The following is an 18787-nucleotide window of genomic DNA, read 5'->3' on the forward strand; positions in this document are numbered from 1 at the left end:
TTTTTGACTACTTAATTCTATCTCTTATTGGGGAAATAAAAACAACAAAACTCTTGTCCATTGTACAATTGCATTGTAAAAGTCATTACAGCCATCAGCCATGAGGTAAAAGGGCCAAGATCAAAACTACAAAGTAAGGAAGCTGAGATAAAAATTCCAAAGCAGCTTTAGTTTATAGCATTATGACTAGCAATAGGAATTTCTTGATTACTGAGCAAAGACTCAAAAGGCATCTACTCTGTCACCTTATTACTCAAAACATTGTTCCTGTATTAACATCCTTTTGAAGTTGGTTAGTAATACAGGAACTTGGCCCCTCCAGAGACTGACTGAATCAAAATCTGCACTTTAACAAGATCTTCAGGAGTTTCTTGTGCACGTTAAAGTTTGAGAGGAATTGCTGGCGCACACATCTGATGTGCGCCCCACTCATTTTTAAGACATATAAATTGATAGCTGTAAGCATTGGACACCATTTGGAACTGAAATAAGAGTCTGACTTCCTGACTTCCATGTTTTAGATCAAGTGATTGCTATTTCAGTAGTCACTCATGCTTGTATCTCCAGCTTCCTCCCAAATGATGTCAATTTCTCTTTAACAGTCCATGTTATCTTGAGCTTTTCTTTTCTGGTTCGTTGTCAAAAGTCTAGTTTTAGCCTTAACACTGTCTACCGGACTCCTGAACTAGCTGTTTTGCCTGTTTGCCTGCCCTCAACATTAGCTTAATGGTGGAACCTCTCCCTCAGAATTATCTAGAAGCACAATCAGCTTTAGCTTTCACATTCCTGTATTTAAAAACTGAGTCATTTCTGATAGCCTTCCAGTGAACTGCAAACTCCTAAGCAAAGTTCTCTACACGTACCCAAGTCCTACCCATGTTTTGAATTCCAAATACAACCAAACATCCTTCTCTTTATCCTTCTACTGAGATCATCCCTCTGGTGGCCTATTATTATTCATTGAATACCTTGATTTTTATTCTACTGTATAGAGTATAGCAAAGTATCATTTGCAACTGTGTCTAATCTTTCAACTAGAGACGTCCTCAAACTGCGGCCCGCGGGCCACATGCAGCCCGCCTAGGACATTTATCTGGCCCACTGGGTGTTTTTGCCGCTGTTGCCTGTCCTGCTTAGCAGCCGACTCGTCCCTGGGCCTGCAGTCCAGCCCTCCAATGGTCTGAGGGACAGTGAACTGGCCCCCTGTTTAAAAAGTTTGAGGACCCCTGATTTTTATACAATCCCTAAAATCTAGAAAATTGTGCTCATTCCTTTCAATGTCTAGGAGACCCAATAAAATGCATCAACATGAAGATGATGAAATTGAGCTAACTTCCCTCCTTCCCCCCCTTTCCCTTCTTCCCTTCCTTTCTTTTTTCCTCTTTCCTTCCTCCTTTCCTTTCTGTCTCCCTCTCTCCCTTCCTTTCTCTCTGCCTTTCTAACCTTCCTCACTTCTTTGCTTCTTAAATTTCTTTCTCCCTTCCTCCTCCCTCTTTTCCCCCTTCTTCCTTTAATCATAGTTCCATGCATTCACTTAACAGATACTTATTTAAATGCCTCACATATAGGGTGACCAGATGTCCCACTTTTGGTGGGACAGTCCCACTTTTCAACAACTTGTCCCATGTCCTGCAGCATTTTAAAAAAGTCCCAATTTTTGGAAACAATGCACGAACGGGCGGGAGAACAAGAAGGAAATATATGGTTTTTGGCTACCATGTGGCTATTTCACCAAAATATGAGTTTTATATTATTTTTGTTAATTTTATAATGTTAAACTGTAATAATAACAAATAATTGCTGACAAGTGATTATCGAGAACTGCTTATCAAAATTTGCATTGTTGTCAGGCCCTGCCCTGCCCCGTCCCCTTCCCTGCCCCCCACCCCCCCATGTTGTCCCGCCTTACCAATGTTAAAATCTGGTCACCCTACTCACACACCAGACATTGTACTAAATAACGGGAAACAACTGTGAATCAGATATAATCTCTGACCTCAGAATTGATGGTTTCATAAGAATATAGACACAGTTTGTTATGCCTGGTGTCTGTTACTGAGCACTGACTGTCACATGAAACACTGATCTAAACAGGTGAAAAAGAGTGAGATGAAAGCAATGAAGCAAAGGCAGCTAGTTCCAAGGAGTAGCTCATGTTGATTAGAGCACATTTCATGGGCATTCAGCTTTGCGAATAGTTCAGTAACTGAATAGTTTTCTATTTGTTGACAGGTCCTGAAATAATTACACTGTTGTTACTTTTTGCTGATTGACAGTCTTCAGTTGCCTAGAGTAGGCTTCTAAAAATTCTAGTATTCAAAAATAATTTTACACGAAAGTAATAAAAAATACAAAGGAAATTATTAGCCTCAGTCCCAGAAAACATGAATTCATTCCTTCATTGGGGGAGCATGTACTGGAATCTACTGTCAGCTTGGTATTGGGTCAAGGGGTAGGGACATGTAATAATATTAGACAATTTAAATCATATCTGTCGAGAGAGGGGTCTACTTATTGACATTATTCTATCAGTAACACGAGTATTTGGGAGCTATTTAGATTTAAATGTGATACATATCTCAGGTTAGCATATATCATTTCATTTTCTAAGGTTCCTGTTTGGTAAGATGTTATTCTAATTGTCTTACAAATTCTAGATTATCTTCTAAAGTATGTAAATAGAAAGTAATTGCCATTTTTATTTAACACTAAAAAGATATTTTTGTTTTTTCTCATACATGGTTATAATAGTCTTTTTTTAAATAAAACTATTTTTCTGATACTTTACTCTTAAAATTTCATTCAGGAAAAACAATAAAAGACATTTGAGCTTCACACCATCAGTGATTCGTAAAAAATGTTCTGGTGACTATGGATTATTTTTAAATTGATTACTGGGCCTCAGGGATTTCTCCTTTTTTTTTTTTGCATCTAATTTGTTTTTTCTATTTTTTTTCCTGTAAGTCATATACACATAGGTCATGAGTACATTTATGTTTTTGTGGGTACAGTGTGTTGATGTTTTTATACAATTTGGAATGCTTACATCAAACTAATTAATATAGCTTTCACCTCATTTACTTAATTATTGTGTTAAAACATTTATGTTCTATACTTGATAGATTTGACTTGTACCCTTGCAATATGCTCCATAGGTGTGGTCCCACCTTTACCCTCCCTCTATTGAACCTGCCCCCTCCCCTCCCATCCCCCTCTACTTCTCTCCTTCATCCTGGGCTATAGTTAGGGATTTCTTGATGGTCTACCCCTGAAATCAATTAATTCTCAGTTTTATGTGGCATTGGAAGGAAAATGTCTTCTAATATACTAATTAATTTTATTTAAATAACTCTAGAGGGTTTTTTTTAAAAAAAAAAACACTTTGGCTAACCTATCTTCTTTATCACCTTTCACATTGAGAATCACTAAGAAACCCAAATATTTGTTCATGTTTAAACTTTACAACACTTCATAGACTATTAAACATGGAACATCCTTGTGGGGACAAGAAATTGAATTTGCTCTTGAGAAGGTTTCCAACTAATTGATCTGTAGGACGTTCTAACATTCTCTAGCTGAGAAGCTTACAGAAATAAAAACTGGAGCTGAACTGAGAAGGTGCTTTTATTCTGATACATAAAAGGCGTCTTTCTGTCTTGTATCCTTTGGATATGGGCATGTCAGTTTCATAGAGAAATTTTCACATGGAGCTTTTATATATTTTTCTCTCCTAGTACAACCGCATGGGGTAGCACATTGTTTAATCTCTTCTCAAATATCAGGACGTGGGGCTTCATTTGTGTTTTGCTTTTTGGGTATCTTACAGGAACTCCAGGATGGCATCAGGCAGCGGCAAACTGTTGTCAGAACACTGAATGCAACTGGGGAAGAAATAATTCAGCAGTCCTCAAAAACAGATGCCAGTATTCTGCAGGAAAAATTGGGAAGCCTGAACCTGAGGTGGCAGGAGGTCTGCAAACAGCTGGCAGAAAGAAAAAAGAGGTAGGGTGACAAAGAAAATAGGAATTCAGAAAATTTAGCAGAGCTAGAAGCTGTCCTGAAAAAAAAGATTTTGGACAAGAAGATTATAAGCAGGGTAAAAGGCACAGACACTAAGGAGCCCATCAACTGTTACTTAATAGCAATAAAAATGGATTTTTCTTTTTTTCTCATATACTAAATTATATCATTTTTATTAGTGTTTTTCTGGGTTTTAAATTTTCAAGTTTATTTTAAAAATCACGCATCATTGCTTAAGCGTAAACATCTTCAGTATATTCTGATTTTAAAAGGCTGAAGCTCAATTATTCTAAAAGAAGATGAAAAAACAATTATAAGTGACTATTTTGGAGGAAAGACAGCTCTGACTTCGATTTTTTTAATAGCTATGAATATGACTGTGATGCTAAAAAACAAGCTAGGAATATTTACTCTAGTTCCACTACATCTGTTAGCACATTCTTGAAAAGGGATTTGGGCTGAAAATGTCCAAATCCAAAGGGCAAAGCAAAAGCCCACAATGGTTACTTTTGAATTCAATCACCATTTAACTTTTCCCTAAAATGTGCTGAAAGCATAGAAAGTTAAATGTATACTGCTGCGGTTGGAAAGCATGGATTTTTTAAATTTTTGTATTAAGTCATGTGTACATAGATCATAATACATTTATGCCATTATGGGATTCAACGTGTTGATTATTTGTACAAATTGGAATGCTTACATCCTACTAAACAACATAGCCTTCACCTCTTTTGCCCAATTACAGGATTAAGATCTTTGTGTTCTACACCTGATAGATCCAACTTGTACTTGCAATATGCTCCATAGGTGTGGTCCCCCCTATCAACCCTCCCTCTATCAACCCCCCCCCCCCCCCGCCTCCCTTCCCCTCTCCCTCCCCTTCCCTCCTTCATCCTAGGCTATAGTTGTGTTTCATTTATCACAGGAAAGCATGGATATTTCATAAATGGGATTTTGTAGTCTGCTACCAGTTGTTGGTGCTAAAGTGTCTTGTTTCATAAAGGGAAGACTTGGCCTTTATTTACCAAAGGACACTATTGTTATGAACAATGAAAATTTGGTTCTATTGCAAGCCCTGGACTCCTGCCTGTTATCTACATAATTAGTGAATTTTAATATTCAGGAAGCTGGAACAACTCATTGGTGAACGCCTTTGGTTAAGATGTATTAGAAAGAGCCAGCCACATACACCGAAGCCAGCCAGGCCTGCTAAAAAAAAACGACAACTACAAACAAAAAATAGCTGAGCATTGTGGCAGGTGCCTGTAGTCCCAGCTATTTTGGAGGCTGAGGCAAGAAAATTGCTTAAGCTTAAGAGTTGGAGGTTGCTGTGAGCTATGACACTATAGCACTCTACTGAGGGGGACATAGTGACACTCTGTCTCAAAAAAAAAAAAAAGATGCATTAGAAAGAGGATTCTGAAATTATGTCTTTGCCTATGCCCCTTGCCTCCTTTACTCAGGTTCCATTATTCAGAAAGTAGACACAATTCTTATTCTTGTACAAAATATACACATTATATTAACCTACAAATACACACAAGCGCACACACACACACACACCCTGCCAAAGTTAAACAATAATAATGTTGCCATCTCGAAATATTTTTATATTAAATCTTGGTTCAGAAAATATTCTTGATTTTGTATAGATAAAATAAAGAACTAAACTTTGTACTTAAGCTACTTCCTTGGGTAGATCATAAACTGTTTTTCCAGATTAAAATCCTTCTGTTAATCATACAAGTATTCCATTATTTAAATAACTGATATGTTTACTCTATGAACAAATGTAAGCCTGAATAATGTCATTTCTGAACTAGGATCAAAACTAGTCTAAATTAAACTAGTAAGAAATGAGAAGAAGATTAAGATATATTGAATAGCATGCCATCAAAATATATATTTTGAATTCCTAAAGGGGATGAAATTAGAGAATTAATTTTCTATATTTTGCATGATGGATAATTTCTTGTTTTTAAATATCTTGCTCGTGTAATAATTGAATAGAGCATATTAATATTCTGTCTGGTTACTCTTATTCACCTGAATTTTCAAAATCATACCTGTTATAGGCTTCTAAATGCAAACTATGCCTTAAAAATAAAGATAGGGCAATATGTCCATTTCAATAAATAAGCCCTAAGATTTTAGGTCCTTCTAAGTTTATAAGAAAGTGGTATATGCTGACTCTGTTGTGAAATATTACACAAATTGTAGGTTAATTACATCTAGGGATTTGCCTATAATTGGTTAGAAAAAGTTTTCCCACTTAAACATTTTGACCTACATTAAATATTGCACTTTCATGCTTTAAAAAGTCAAGATCAGCTTCCTTGAAGTTTTGTTTTAACCTCAGATTTTAAAGTTGCCTACTCCGTTTGAAAGCTAAATGGTAGCCTACTTAAGTTTCCACCGAAATCAATTCTGTGGTATATTTCCTGAAGATTTGCATGTCATTTAAATTTTATTAAATATAAAAATGTAATAAAATATACGTGGTAGTTCTACCAACCCACTTACAGCTGTTGTCCAAACTTTGAGTAGCAAATCGAGGACAAAGAAGCAAAATAATATTTCATAAAGAATATGTTAGCCTAACAATTGTAGGAGGGCTGTAATCATGAAACTTGTTAATCAATGGCATGCTTTCAGTGAGACCCAAGCAGAAGTTATTTATTAAAGAAGGATGTAGAAGTGATTTATTGCACAGGTGAAAAAGTAAGGTGCCTATTCAACTTAACAGCAGTATTCTAAGATTGTACTGGGCTTTAAATACAGCTATTAGAAATATTTAACATTCCCTAGTCTAGGGACACATATGAAAGAAAGTATACAATTTAAGCAAAAAAAAAAAAAAAATGCCTGTGAAACTATTTGAAGCCTTATGGAACATAATTTTAAACCTTTCTTTTTTGAAAATAGATGATATCAGAAACATGAAAAGAAAATTCTCAGAAGTTCAAATAGTAGTGGACATCCATTAAAGTTAGTCTATGTTGGAAGCAAACAAAAAACATAGTCAGTTAGCTGTGCGTTTTGAACTAGAAAATTCATTCCTGCTTCAATTACATAGTGAAAGAACTGGGTGACATATATAGGTTTCAGCATGATAGTAATGAGTTCAAAGATGGCTTAGTCACCACAATGATCTTTGTAAACAAGAAACAGCAAATAAAAACCTATCAGCTTATAAAGGGAAGTCATAGGTTAAAACAAAGCAAGCCTGTGTACAAAGGTTCCTAAATCCAGGTCGATGGATAGAATTCAAGAAGTGCTATGATCTTGAATGTAGAAAAAAAATTACCTTTTCATTTTTACTAACTTCTAAGTGAAATTGAATATTCCCTTCCAGTTTAAATGTAGGCAAAAAAAAAAAAAAAAAACCCACTAACACTTGTAGAACACAAAAGTACCTGTAAAATTACATAGATTTTCATATGTCTTAAGGTAGTGAAGATATCTGAAAGTATCATTCATGCTTATCAATTCTCCTAAACTTCAGTAGTTATATGTATGTAGTTATATGCCATAAGATCTTATTATTTAATGTGTTAAAAAATGAGCACACATATTACTAGGTCAAAAGTTGTTTCTCGGCTTGGCATCTGTGGCTCAAGTGGCTAAAGCACCAGCCACATACACCTAAAGTGGTGGGTTCGAATCCAGCCTGGGCCCACCAAACAACCATGATGGCTGCAACCAAAAAAAATAGCCGGGCATTGTGGTGGGCACCTGTGGTCCCAGCTACTTGGGAGGCGGAGACAGGAGACTTGCTGGGGCCCAGGAGTTGGAGATTTCTGTGAGCTATGATGCCACAGCACTCTACCCAGGGGGACAGTGTGAGGCTCTGTACCCCCCCAAAAAAAGTTGTTTCTGTTATAGTTTTATAACTGTCTTTCAGTACATTGGTTTTCTTTGAAGTCATAGATTTTATATTACGTCATCAATCACACTCTTCTGCAGAGTCCCAGGCTTTACCAGATTGTCAAAGGGAACTATGGCATAAAAAATGATCGTAACTATTTCTATTCAGCTGTCTGTTTATCTTCCCCTAATCTTATCCTAATTTCCAATGGTTTTAATCATATCAACGTGCTGTCACTGTCTTTGTACACACCTTTTCATCTGAAGTATTCTAGGAGATGTACCAGGCAAGGAAATGTGGGCAGCCAGCTTTCAGGCAATGAATTACTGACAACATAATTAGTGAGGATTTTACTTAGAATAACACCAGCTGACAAAAGATTGAATGGGAGAGGGAAGCAAGGTGAGAGGAAGTCAAATTCCTGAACTACGAAATCTCTAAATCATAACTCTGAGCAATAAAAATTATTTTAAGAGATTATATATTTTCCTCCTTTTAGACAACTGTGGAATTGCTACTAATATTTCACAGATAAGGCAATTCTTGTACTGGCGTGTAAAGAGTAGCAGTTTTAATTTAAATGTTACCTGATTTAAAACATTTCTTAAAATTTTTCTTTCCCAAAATTTGTTCCGTGACAAATTCAAGCATATAGAAAAGTCAAAAAATAGCATAACGAATACCTATATATCCTCTTCTCCTTGTCCCAAATTCCTAAAATCAATAAGGTTAACATTGAGCTATATATACCTTTAGTCTCCCACTCCACCCCTTCTCCATCTCTCTCAAATATAGGGTAGAATACACATACACGCATATATACACAGAATACACATACAAACTTATTTAGTAGTTTTAACATTTGAAAAAAGTTATAAATACCATTATACTTTATCTCAAAAGAATTTAGCATCCTTCACCTTCTCTGGGGATACCATGTATAACCAAGCTTACTTATCTTGTCCCCGAAACTGGAGTCCTATATTATTAGTAGTATCCATTCAATATTCACATTTCCCCAAGAGTTAAAAAATGTCTTTTTTTAAGGTTTTTGGGGTACCAATATCCCATCATTGTTCTTCCATTGCATTTGGTTGTTTCTTTAGCCCTTTTTAGTCTAAAACAGCCTTCCCACCTCTTTTTCTTATTACTAATACTGACATTTGAAGAAGTCTAGGACAATAGCCTCAAAAAATAGCTAACCTTTTTTTTTCAAATTTTTATTTTTAAAAAAAATTTAAAAAAATTAAAATTTATTGCCCTCTGTAGAATGCTGTGACATCACAGCTACAGCAACCTCCAACTCCTGGGCTTAAGCGATTCTCTTGCCTCAGCCTCCCGAGTAGCTGAGAATACAGGTGCCCACCACAATGCCTGGCTATTTTTTTGTTGCAGTTTGGCCGGGGCTGGGTTCAAACCCACCACCCAAAGATCTAACCTTTCTTAATGTTTCTGATTTCTCTTCTCACAGTATCACTTAACTAGTTCTCTATTCTCTGAATTTTGTTGTAAACTGGAAATTAGGCTTAACTAAGATATTAAAAGATGGAAGTCAAACACTTTTTTGGCTTGAATATTTAATAAAAAGCTGTGTACTTTGCAGTGTATTACATCAGGAGATGCATAATATGAGGTAGCCCCACTCTAAATGATGCTAAGATCACTTGGTTAAGGTGGTGACTATCAAATCTTGAATTGTAGTATTTTTTCTTTAAAATTAATAGGCTCGGTGCCTGTGGCTCAAGCGGCTAAGGCGCCAGCCACATACACCTAAGGTGGCGGGTTTGAATCCCCAGCCCGGGCCCGCCAAACAACAATGATGGCTGCAACCAAAAAACGGCCAGGCATTGTGGCGGGCGCCTGTGGTCCCAGCTACTTGGGAGGCGGAGGCAGGAGACTCGCTTGAGCCCAGGAGTTGGAGGTTGCTGTGAGCGTGATGCCATGGCACTCTACCCAGGGTGATAGCTTGAGGCTCTGTCTCAAAAAAAAAATAAATGAATAAAATAAAATTAATAAATGGGATTCAGGTATTTGTCTATGTTCTCAGTTCTTGGTGTTCTCTTGGCTGAAGAATGACCAGAACCACCAAAAGCGAGGCAAGCATGAAACAAAGTATATTTAGGAAGAGAAAGGTGAGTTTACAGAGAAAGAGCAAGATAGAGGTTTAGAAGACACATTTGCCATAGACCATGATTTGGACCCTTTTTGTTACAAAAGAAGGCCTTGGTTATATGATCTGGGGTCATGTTTTATACTGTCTGGATTGGGCTCACCTCATGACTCAAATGTCACCATGGAGCCACTTTGATATACAGTTAACAAGATAATTAGCTGTATGTTCCTCTAGGAGACTTTCCAAATCCTCTCATGCCCAGGCTGCCTGGCCCAGGGGGCATTCTTCCTCTCTCAGGTGTGGCAGTTGCTTAGAGTAGGATTAAGGTGGGACAGCACCAAGATGGTCTGACCGTGTCCTTTATTCCAGGTGGGCAATTGCTCAAGGCAGCACCAAGACAAGGCCCCCACTTTGTTCCTAAGAGAGTCTTGGAGGTCCCTTGCTAGCAACCTGGCATTAATACTCATCAATAATCCTTCCCTTACTCAGTTACTACCCTTCGGGCATGCAAAATGGACATTTGCCTAATCCTGAAGTGATCCTACATTTAGCAACTTTCTTTTCTTTTTTTTCTTTCTTATAAAAAAAGCTTCTCTGTCTCTTCATGGATATCCATATGGACTCATAGATCCTTATTTATTCAATAAGTTATTATAAATTGGAGTTGTTATTGTTGGCCAGTGGGAGCTTCTCTAAGCTTCTTGCTCAATTGTCCCAGACTCACAGAGGACTTTCCCTACCCCAGGTTAACTGGAGATTCTTTTGAATTATTTATGCTTCTAACCCTAGAGCTAAGGAGTTTAGTTGGTGGAAATTTTTATTTTCATGTGACTGTTTCACAGCTTGTCTTCCATGATTATAAGCCTGGAAGGGTGAATCTATTTTCTTTTCTGTTGAAATAAAACATAAATACACTGAAAAAAAAATACCATTTTTTCAAAAACCTCTGGTTTCTTTTAGAAGGAAATGGTATGTCGAAACCAAGATCTTGGCAGTCACCCCTTCTCAGTGGAATATAGCCATCTTTCTGGCAAAGAATTCTAGCAGACATAATATTCTTGCATTGCTTTAGCAATGATAAATCTCTTTCAGAATACATCGAAGTTCAAACTAAGGCTAGACAAGTCAAAAAACCCTTATTTTGTGAGACTTAATACCCAATCAGTAAGTTATTTATTTAAACCTTTCTACTTCTGAATTTGTGAGCTAAAGTTTACCTGTAAATAATCTATGCTGGTTTGCCAAACAAACTAATGATATAAATAAGATAGTAGGAGGCATTCTTAAATGTACTTAAGGGAAGAAATTGTTGTTTAAAGACCTTAGCACATTGTTTTCATGCAAATAGATGCTGTTAATTAGAAATGAGCCTTATCTAATTCATTAAAGTAGGGCTAGTAGGACTTCTTGAAAATCTCCATTTGCAATTCATGTTTCTCCACATACCATTGTTGTGAGACAACAGTTTTCTCTTAAATCTTTTACTAGTCACTGATTCAGAGCCCCCTAAACAAATAGCTGTTAGTTTTTATCTTCAACCAAACAGCTTTACACCACCTTGCTTTCTACAAATTAAAAACTAAAAGTTGTAATATGATTCAAATGTCTCTTCATGGTATATGCCATCTTTTAAATATATCCAGCATATCCATGTCAAGTAAACCAATGCTAAAAGCTAGCTCAAACATTTACATTCTGCCCCTAGGATCTCTCCAGTCCCAACTGGCTTTGTACTTGAACTTCCTTGTTTCTCATCATCAGTTTGACCTTGACTCTCTCTTCATCCATCTCAGACTTTGTAAATAGAGTGCCCACAAGGCCGAATCATAAACGCATGCAATGTTTTCGCATAGGTAGTATGTTGAAATAATTGCCAACATTTAAAAATTAAGACTTTATCTTTGTAAAAAATATATAGATTTCTGTCTTCTTTTGAAAATTTAGATCTGTCTACTGGGCACTCATTCCCACATTCTCTCTTGGCACCATCAGCTGCAACTGAGTAACAGATGTTTCAAACTCTTGCTCCTCAAAGTGTGGTCTCTGGTTCAGAGCACAACCATCACCTGGGAGTTGCTAAGAAATGCAGAATCTAATAAATCACAGTCAGCATTTTAACAAGATTTCCAGGTGATTCATGTGCACATTAAAGTTTGAGAAGGGCTGTGTTGGGTAAGCAAGCCTCGTCTTAGTTTGCAACGCCTGTACCACTTTGCTCATTTATATTAATTGCTTTCCCATAGACAATTGACTTTATAATACCGCATACAGACCCTTGTATAATGATGATGGTGGTGATGGTGTAATAATATTTAATATTCTCAGGCACTGTTCCAAGTATCTTACATAGCTCGGTCCTCATAGCAACTCTAAGAAATAGTTGCTATTTTGCTTTTAATTTTATAGAAGGGCAATGAAGGCACAAACCGGTGAAGCTCTTCGCCCAACAGCACACAGTCTGACTTCAGAGTTTTGACTCTAGACCAGGTTTTGCATGATTTATCCTAGTTTTGTCCTTTAACATGCTCTAGTATTTACTTCTCGTTTCTGTCCACCAACCTTTCACTTAACTTTGCTGGTCAGACATAGTAGCAAGAGAACTGAACGTAAAATTTGTTCTGACCTATCTTTGCAACCACATTGTCTGTCATTTCCACTATGTCAGCTTAGGTCTAGAGCATTAAATGACCTGAAGTATTCTGCTCTTCAGCTTTTATAAAACACATTTACTTTGGTTGAATTCCCCGTCTCCTTATTTTCATTTTTCTCAAAACTCTTCCCATTCCTCCAGACTCAAATTGAGTGTTAGTTCCTTAATGAACGTGGCCTGTTCTTCTGCAACAGAAGGAGTTTGTTCTCTTGAGTTTTTCTTGTGTTCTTTTGTTGAAAATTTATAATATTTTATGTACATACTTACCTACGTGTTTCTTCCCTCGCAAGATTAAAGGCTTACATGAAGGTAGGGTGGTATCTTATTCTCATCTCTATAACCCACAGTACTAAGCAGAAAGCCTGGTACATTGTAGATGGCCGGTAAATATTTTCTTAATTTAAATGGTAAGAATGTTTATTCACATTTAAATAAAACTGAGCATTTAAATCTTTATACTTGACATTATTGCATAGGTTAAAAATACATCTAAAGAGCCAGAACCAATTTATTTCTGTTTTCATAATGTTATTGTATTTCCATGGATACATTTTTAATTTTGAAAATTGAACCAATCTGTCCTAATCTTAAAAAACTGGAAAGATTTTGGTTAATAATTAATGTGTTCTTCAGAATTTAATACATTTCAGAAACAAGTGACTTCAATTTCTATAGCTACTTAGAGCAAAAAGAGGCTCTCTGATTTTAAACATTTTATACATTTGTCTATTTCATTGTCACTGTTTCCTAACTAATAAATTTTAGGTGAATTAAGTAGGAATCAGGCCTAATATTAGATATTTTGTCCTCATCCAGTCTATAGCCACAAGATATTAGCTGCAATCCATAGAGCCAAACAGGTATTTTTAGATAGATCAGAGAAGATCATATAAACATTATTATCCACAGGTGAACATGGAAAATCTGGTCTCTTCCCATCTGTTCTCTGTTGACTCCTGAAAAGCTTTCAAGGACATTTTTCATCAAAACACTGTGAAATTAACTTCATAGTTAACCCTTTAATGTCATGTTTTATTTTTGGCAAATTGGCAAGGTCTAGTGAAACTGACTTCCTGGAGCCCAATATATTGGTGCAGTGCCAGGTAATAACCATATCATCCTCTGTAGATACACAAGTGAATACACTTTATTCATGACCTTCCATGAACTTTGGTGTGGCTGAAGAAGTAGGAGTTAGGGAAAGTTGGTTAGGGGGCATAATTTCTATATAGGGCCTTAAAGGATGAGATGAGTCAAAAGAAGAATAAATGGACATACCAGAGAGAAAAGGTAGCAGGAGAAAGTCATTGAAAAGAGAAAAGGTGGGCTACATTGATAATACAGTTCAGTATAAAAAGCTCTCTTAGACAAGTACCATTTAATTTTCTCATCTATTTATTTTAAGCTCTTTGTTCTCTGTGTATAAACAACTGTCCAATTCCTATTCTGAACTTAAGACTATTAGTGATCTATAGATTTTTTTTTAATATTTGAAGTTTCTTCTCTGATACTATGTACCTTGGCTCCCACCATTTGAGATTATAGTTGCCAAGAGTCAACAATGTGTGGTTCCTTAACTGTTTACACAAATTCTTCTTTTTTTTTTCCAAAGTAATGTAAGGGTACAAATGATTAGGTTACATTGCTTGCATTTGTTAGATAAAGTCTAAGTTGCAGTTTAGCCCTTCACCCAGGATATATGCCATATACCCCTATAATGGGACCATTAGATGAGAGCTTATCAAATGCCATCTCCCCACCCCCTTTCTTGAATTTAACTGTGTTTTTCTCTTGTGTGGGCATGTAGTTGTTCATTTACTATTTTCATATTAGTATTTAGTATATTGGATGTTTGATTTTCCATTATTGTGATACTTTACTTAGGAGGCTGTTCTCTAAATCTATCCAGGTAAATACAAAAAATGGAAAGTCTGTATCTTTATAGGTGAATAGTATTCCATGGTATACATATAACATAGTTTATTTATCCATTCATGAATTGATAGTCACTTGGGTTGTTTCCACATCTTGGCGATTGTGAATTGAGCAGCAATGAACATTCTACTGCAAATATTCCTGTGATTTTTTTTTTTTATATTCTGGGTAGATACCTAGTAATGAGATTTGGGGATCAAATGCAAGGTCTATTTTTGCTCTTTGAGGATTCTCCATACTTCTTTCTAAAAATATGCAAGTTATTCTTGTTTTTTAATTTTCTTAAATAAACTAATGAGGACATAAACTAATGAAATAAGAATGAAAAGAGAAATTGAATTGTTGTTTATATAAAGACTATGTTGAATGCTTTGGAAGACATGACAGAGATGATTAGCAAAAAAAAGCTATTGAATTAGACGTAGGTGAGGCAACTGTTTAAGACTGAGGGTTGGGGTAGAAACCACAAAACTCTGGAAATACTTTGCACTCAGATTCAAATGTCTCTAAATATGACTTCATTTTAAAAGAGATCATACTTAGAGTCAGAGATATTAAATGTAGAAATTTTTGCAGTAAATTATTTTGAACTTCAATCAGTGTATCATTATATTATATATACAGGATGGACATAAAATCCATGTGTAATTTACTATGTTAAACTATTTGAAATTGCACACGAATGTTATGTCTACTCTGTATACTCCAAGAAAATTCTTGGACTCCCTACCAAATGAGAGATGAATGAATGACTATCTGTTCTAAGAAAAATTAAAATGTTTGTATATGGGTAAACAACTTTATATGGTCTCTCCAATTTACAAATAATTTTTCTAAAAAAATACCTATCCATTTATCCTAATCCATTTATCCCACTCAGGTGACAAGAGGAGTTCTTTTTATATGTATAAAGGATGAAGTATGATGTAGTGACAACAGAACATAACAAGGTGGATCAAGTCATGGATTTTAAATCTCAAAGAATGTTGCTTCCTGGAATAGGTTAGGACTATTGGTTAGATCTGAACCCTCATTGGGTGAAAAGAAGAGAGTGAAGCTGGCAACAGAGTGACTCAAGTTCAGTAGTTTTATAGTAATTCAGGTTAGGGATAATGGATGAACAGAATAGAACTTGTAAAGATGTGACAGATTAAAAGAATACTTGATAGATAAAAAAAGGAATAACTTGGTCATTGTTTAGGTTGTTGGTGAGGGGAATAAATAGCAGGTTCTCAATGACCATTTCCCATGTTTTGGCATGGGGAACTAACTGAATGGGAGGCTATTAGGAAAAGAAATACAAAGGAAAGTAACCAGATGGAAAGAGACAAGCAGAGCACACATACAGAATTTAACTTGGGATAGATTGGGTAAAGGAGCCTATGGACCATGTAAAACAAGGTAGTTAGAAAACAGCATTTGGAAGTGTAAATGTGAACATCAAGTGGAAGCCAAGGGCTGAAGACAGTGAGTCATTTATGTTCTCCATGTAGAGATGGTAGCAATCCCAGGCAACTCACTTCTCAGGGAGATCCATTTCTCAAGTCATTTTCTTTTTTTTTTTTTAATTCTTTACTAAATCATAACTGTGTACATTAATGCATTTATGGGTTACAATGTGCTGATTTGACATACAATGTGGAATGCTTACATCTAACTGATTAACATAACTGTCTCCTTTCTTATTTGTTATGGTAAAAACATCCATACTCTATTCTTAGTAGTTTAGAAATGTATCATTGCATTAGGCACATTAGGTTGGATCCCACCATGGAATACTATGCAGCCATAAAAAAGGTGGAGATGTCACATCTTTTATGTTTACCTGGATGGAGCTGGAAATATTCTTTTTAGTAAAGTATCTCAAGAATGGAAAAAAAAAGTATCTGATGTATTCAATATTACTATGAAATCAGTATATAATCACCCACACATTCACAGGAATGGTAAAACAAAACTATAGTCCAAAAGGAAGGAGGGCAGAGGAAAGAGAGGGAAGGGGAGGGGAGGAGGCAGGCCTGGAGGAGGGAGGGTATTTGGGAGGATCAAGTCATTTTCTTACTAACTAGTAAACAAAACAGAGTTCCCAGAGTACATATTAACCATTAAGTACTATTGTGGGAAAGGGGGTTCAGGTGCCAAAAAGCCACTATGGTAGATGAGTACTAGTGGGGACTAATGAATCAAGGTAATATTAATATATGTAATTTCCACAAGGTCACAGAGTACCACCCTAAACTGTGGCAAATCAGAAGTCTTAGCAAACAAAATATAGAGGGTAGATTAGGAGAAACTGATCATAACATACAGGAAATTAAGTTCAAAGATCTCATCCTACAGATTGCAGATTAGAAATGGCTCCTTTTTGTTTGGGGCACCTTAGAGAAAGAGTGGATATCTACATATGTATTTACAGTACAAATACAGTATTTCTTTTCATACAATGTAAATAGTCAATACAGGGGTAGCTAGAGAACCTGTGACATGGAAGATAAACACAAAAGAAATACGCCCCAGCAGAACTCCTCACTTCAGAGCCTATAAATGTACTTTCCCTTTAAGGACATTGCTGTCTAAAGTCTATGTGTTGATTTCAACCAACAGCAGCTGCACCAATGCTGTCCCATTTTCTTAAAAGAGGCCAAGTAGCATTTAACATTTTTTTCCTTGTTCCTGAAGAAACTTGAATTATCTACCTGTAAACCCTGCCTATAAGATATTTCATATTGGCTCGGCACCTGTAGCTCAAGCAGCTAAGATGCCAGCCAATACACCAGAGGTGGTGGGTTTGAATCCAGCCTGGGCCTGCCAAACAATGATAACTACAACCAAAAAAAAAAAAAAAAATAGCGGGGCATTGTGGTGGGCACCCGTAGTCCCAGTTACTTGGGAGGCTGAGGCAAGAGAAATCACTTAAGCCCAGGAGTTGGAAGTTGCTGTGAGCTATTATGCTACGGCACTGTACCCAAGGGGACAGCTTGAGGCTCTGTCTCAAAAAAAAAAAAAAAAAAAAAAAGACATTTAATATTAGTAGCACACATTTCCAGAGTGCTTTTTTTATGTTGGAATCATAAACCATCACATTCCTAAAAAGGAATACAATACCCACAGGTCAATAGACCTGTCTTAGCTCACAGAAATAAAATAAAATTAAATTAAAATTAAACTCCTAAAGTCCTGAGATAAAAATGTCTTGATCATTTTATTGATTCCTTCCTTAATATAATTAAAGGATGCCTTCGATATGTATACTAAGCCTTTTATCATGTTCTCTTTAACACTTTCCTTTGGTTTTACTAATATTTTATTGTCATAGTTTGGCCGTTAATACGAAGCTCAAGTTATCATAATACGATTTTTCTACATAGGTTTATTTGAATTAACACATTTTTAATTTCTCTTTTTTCTCTACTATGAAAAATACATTTTAAAAAAAACAAACCTGTCTATAATTGAAAGTGCTACACATGTCTGAGCAGCTAATCTAATAATTTTTCACTTACTATTATGATGGTAAATATATAACAGTCTTATTTTTAGCAGAAAGCCTTATCTCTTATTTCACAGAAACCTTGCCCCCATTTATTATTCTCCCTCCTGAGTGCACATTAGCACAAGCATATCTTTATTCTTATTCTACTGCTTTCCTATTCCTGAAAAGGTGAATGTTTTAAGCTCCCAGATTGAAACATAAATATATTTCAGATATGCCCTTCAGAATGTGTTCTACTGTATTTTTCAGGATTCTTAGCTGTGAATAACAGAATCTAGGTTTGGTGATACAAGCAGAAATGGACGTTATGGGAAGGATCCAGACTTGCTCTCATTCGTAAACCAAGGGACAAAAAAGCAGCTCAAAAATTGGCAGAACCCAAGGTTGAGGCTCACCTTCAAGAACTGTAATACAGGTTCGGCGCCTGTGGCTCAAGTGGCTAAGGCGCCAGCCACATACACCTAAGGTGGCGGGTTCAAATCCAGCCCGGGCCCATCAAACAACAATGACGGCTGCAACCAAAAAATAGCCAGGTGTTGTGGTGGGCGCCTATCGTCCCAGCTACCTGGGAGGCTGAGGCAAGAGAATCACTTGAGCCCAAGAGTTTGAGGTTGCTGTGAACTATGATGCCACAAGCTATGATGCCATAGCACTCTACTGAGGGCAACAAAGTAAGACTCTGTCTTTAAAAAAAAAGAAAAAGAAAAG

At 36.2% G+C, this 18787-nt stretch overlaps 1 protein-coding gene across 1 annotated transcript in view; it reads left to right on the forward strand.

Annotated features, from left to right (window-relative positions):
• DMD (dystrophin) overlaps positions 1-18787 on the forward strand; it is a 2307273-nt gene that overhangs the window by 1360840 nt on the left and 927646 nt on the right. The window contains exon 45 of the mRNA XM_023515448.1: positions 3827-4002. Within this exon, the coding sequence (XP_023371216.1) occupies positions 3827-4002 (176 nt within the window). The remainder of the gene's footprint in view (positions 1-3826; positions 4003-18787) is intronic.

The sequence above is a fragment of the Otolemur garnettii genome, unplaced genomic scaffold, assembly GCF_000181295.1.
Source record: "Otolemur garnettii isolate 467f Iridium unplaced genomic scaffold, OtoGar3 scaffold00072, whole genome shotgun sequence".
Classification (NCBI taxonomy): Eukaryota; Metazoa; Chordata; class Mammalia; order Primates; family Galagidae; genus Otolemur; species Otolemur garnettii.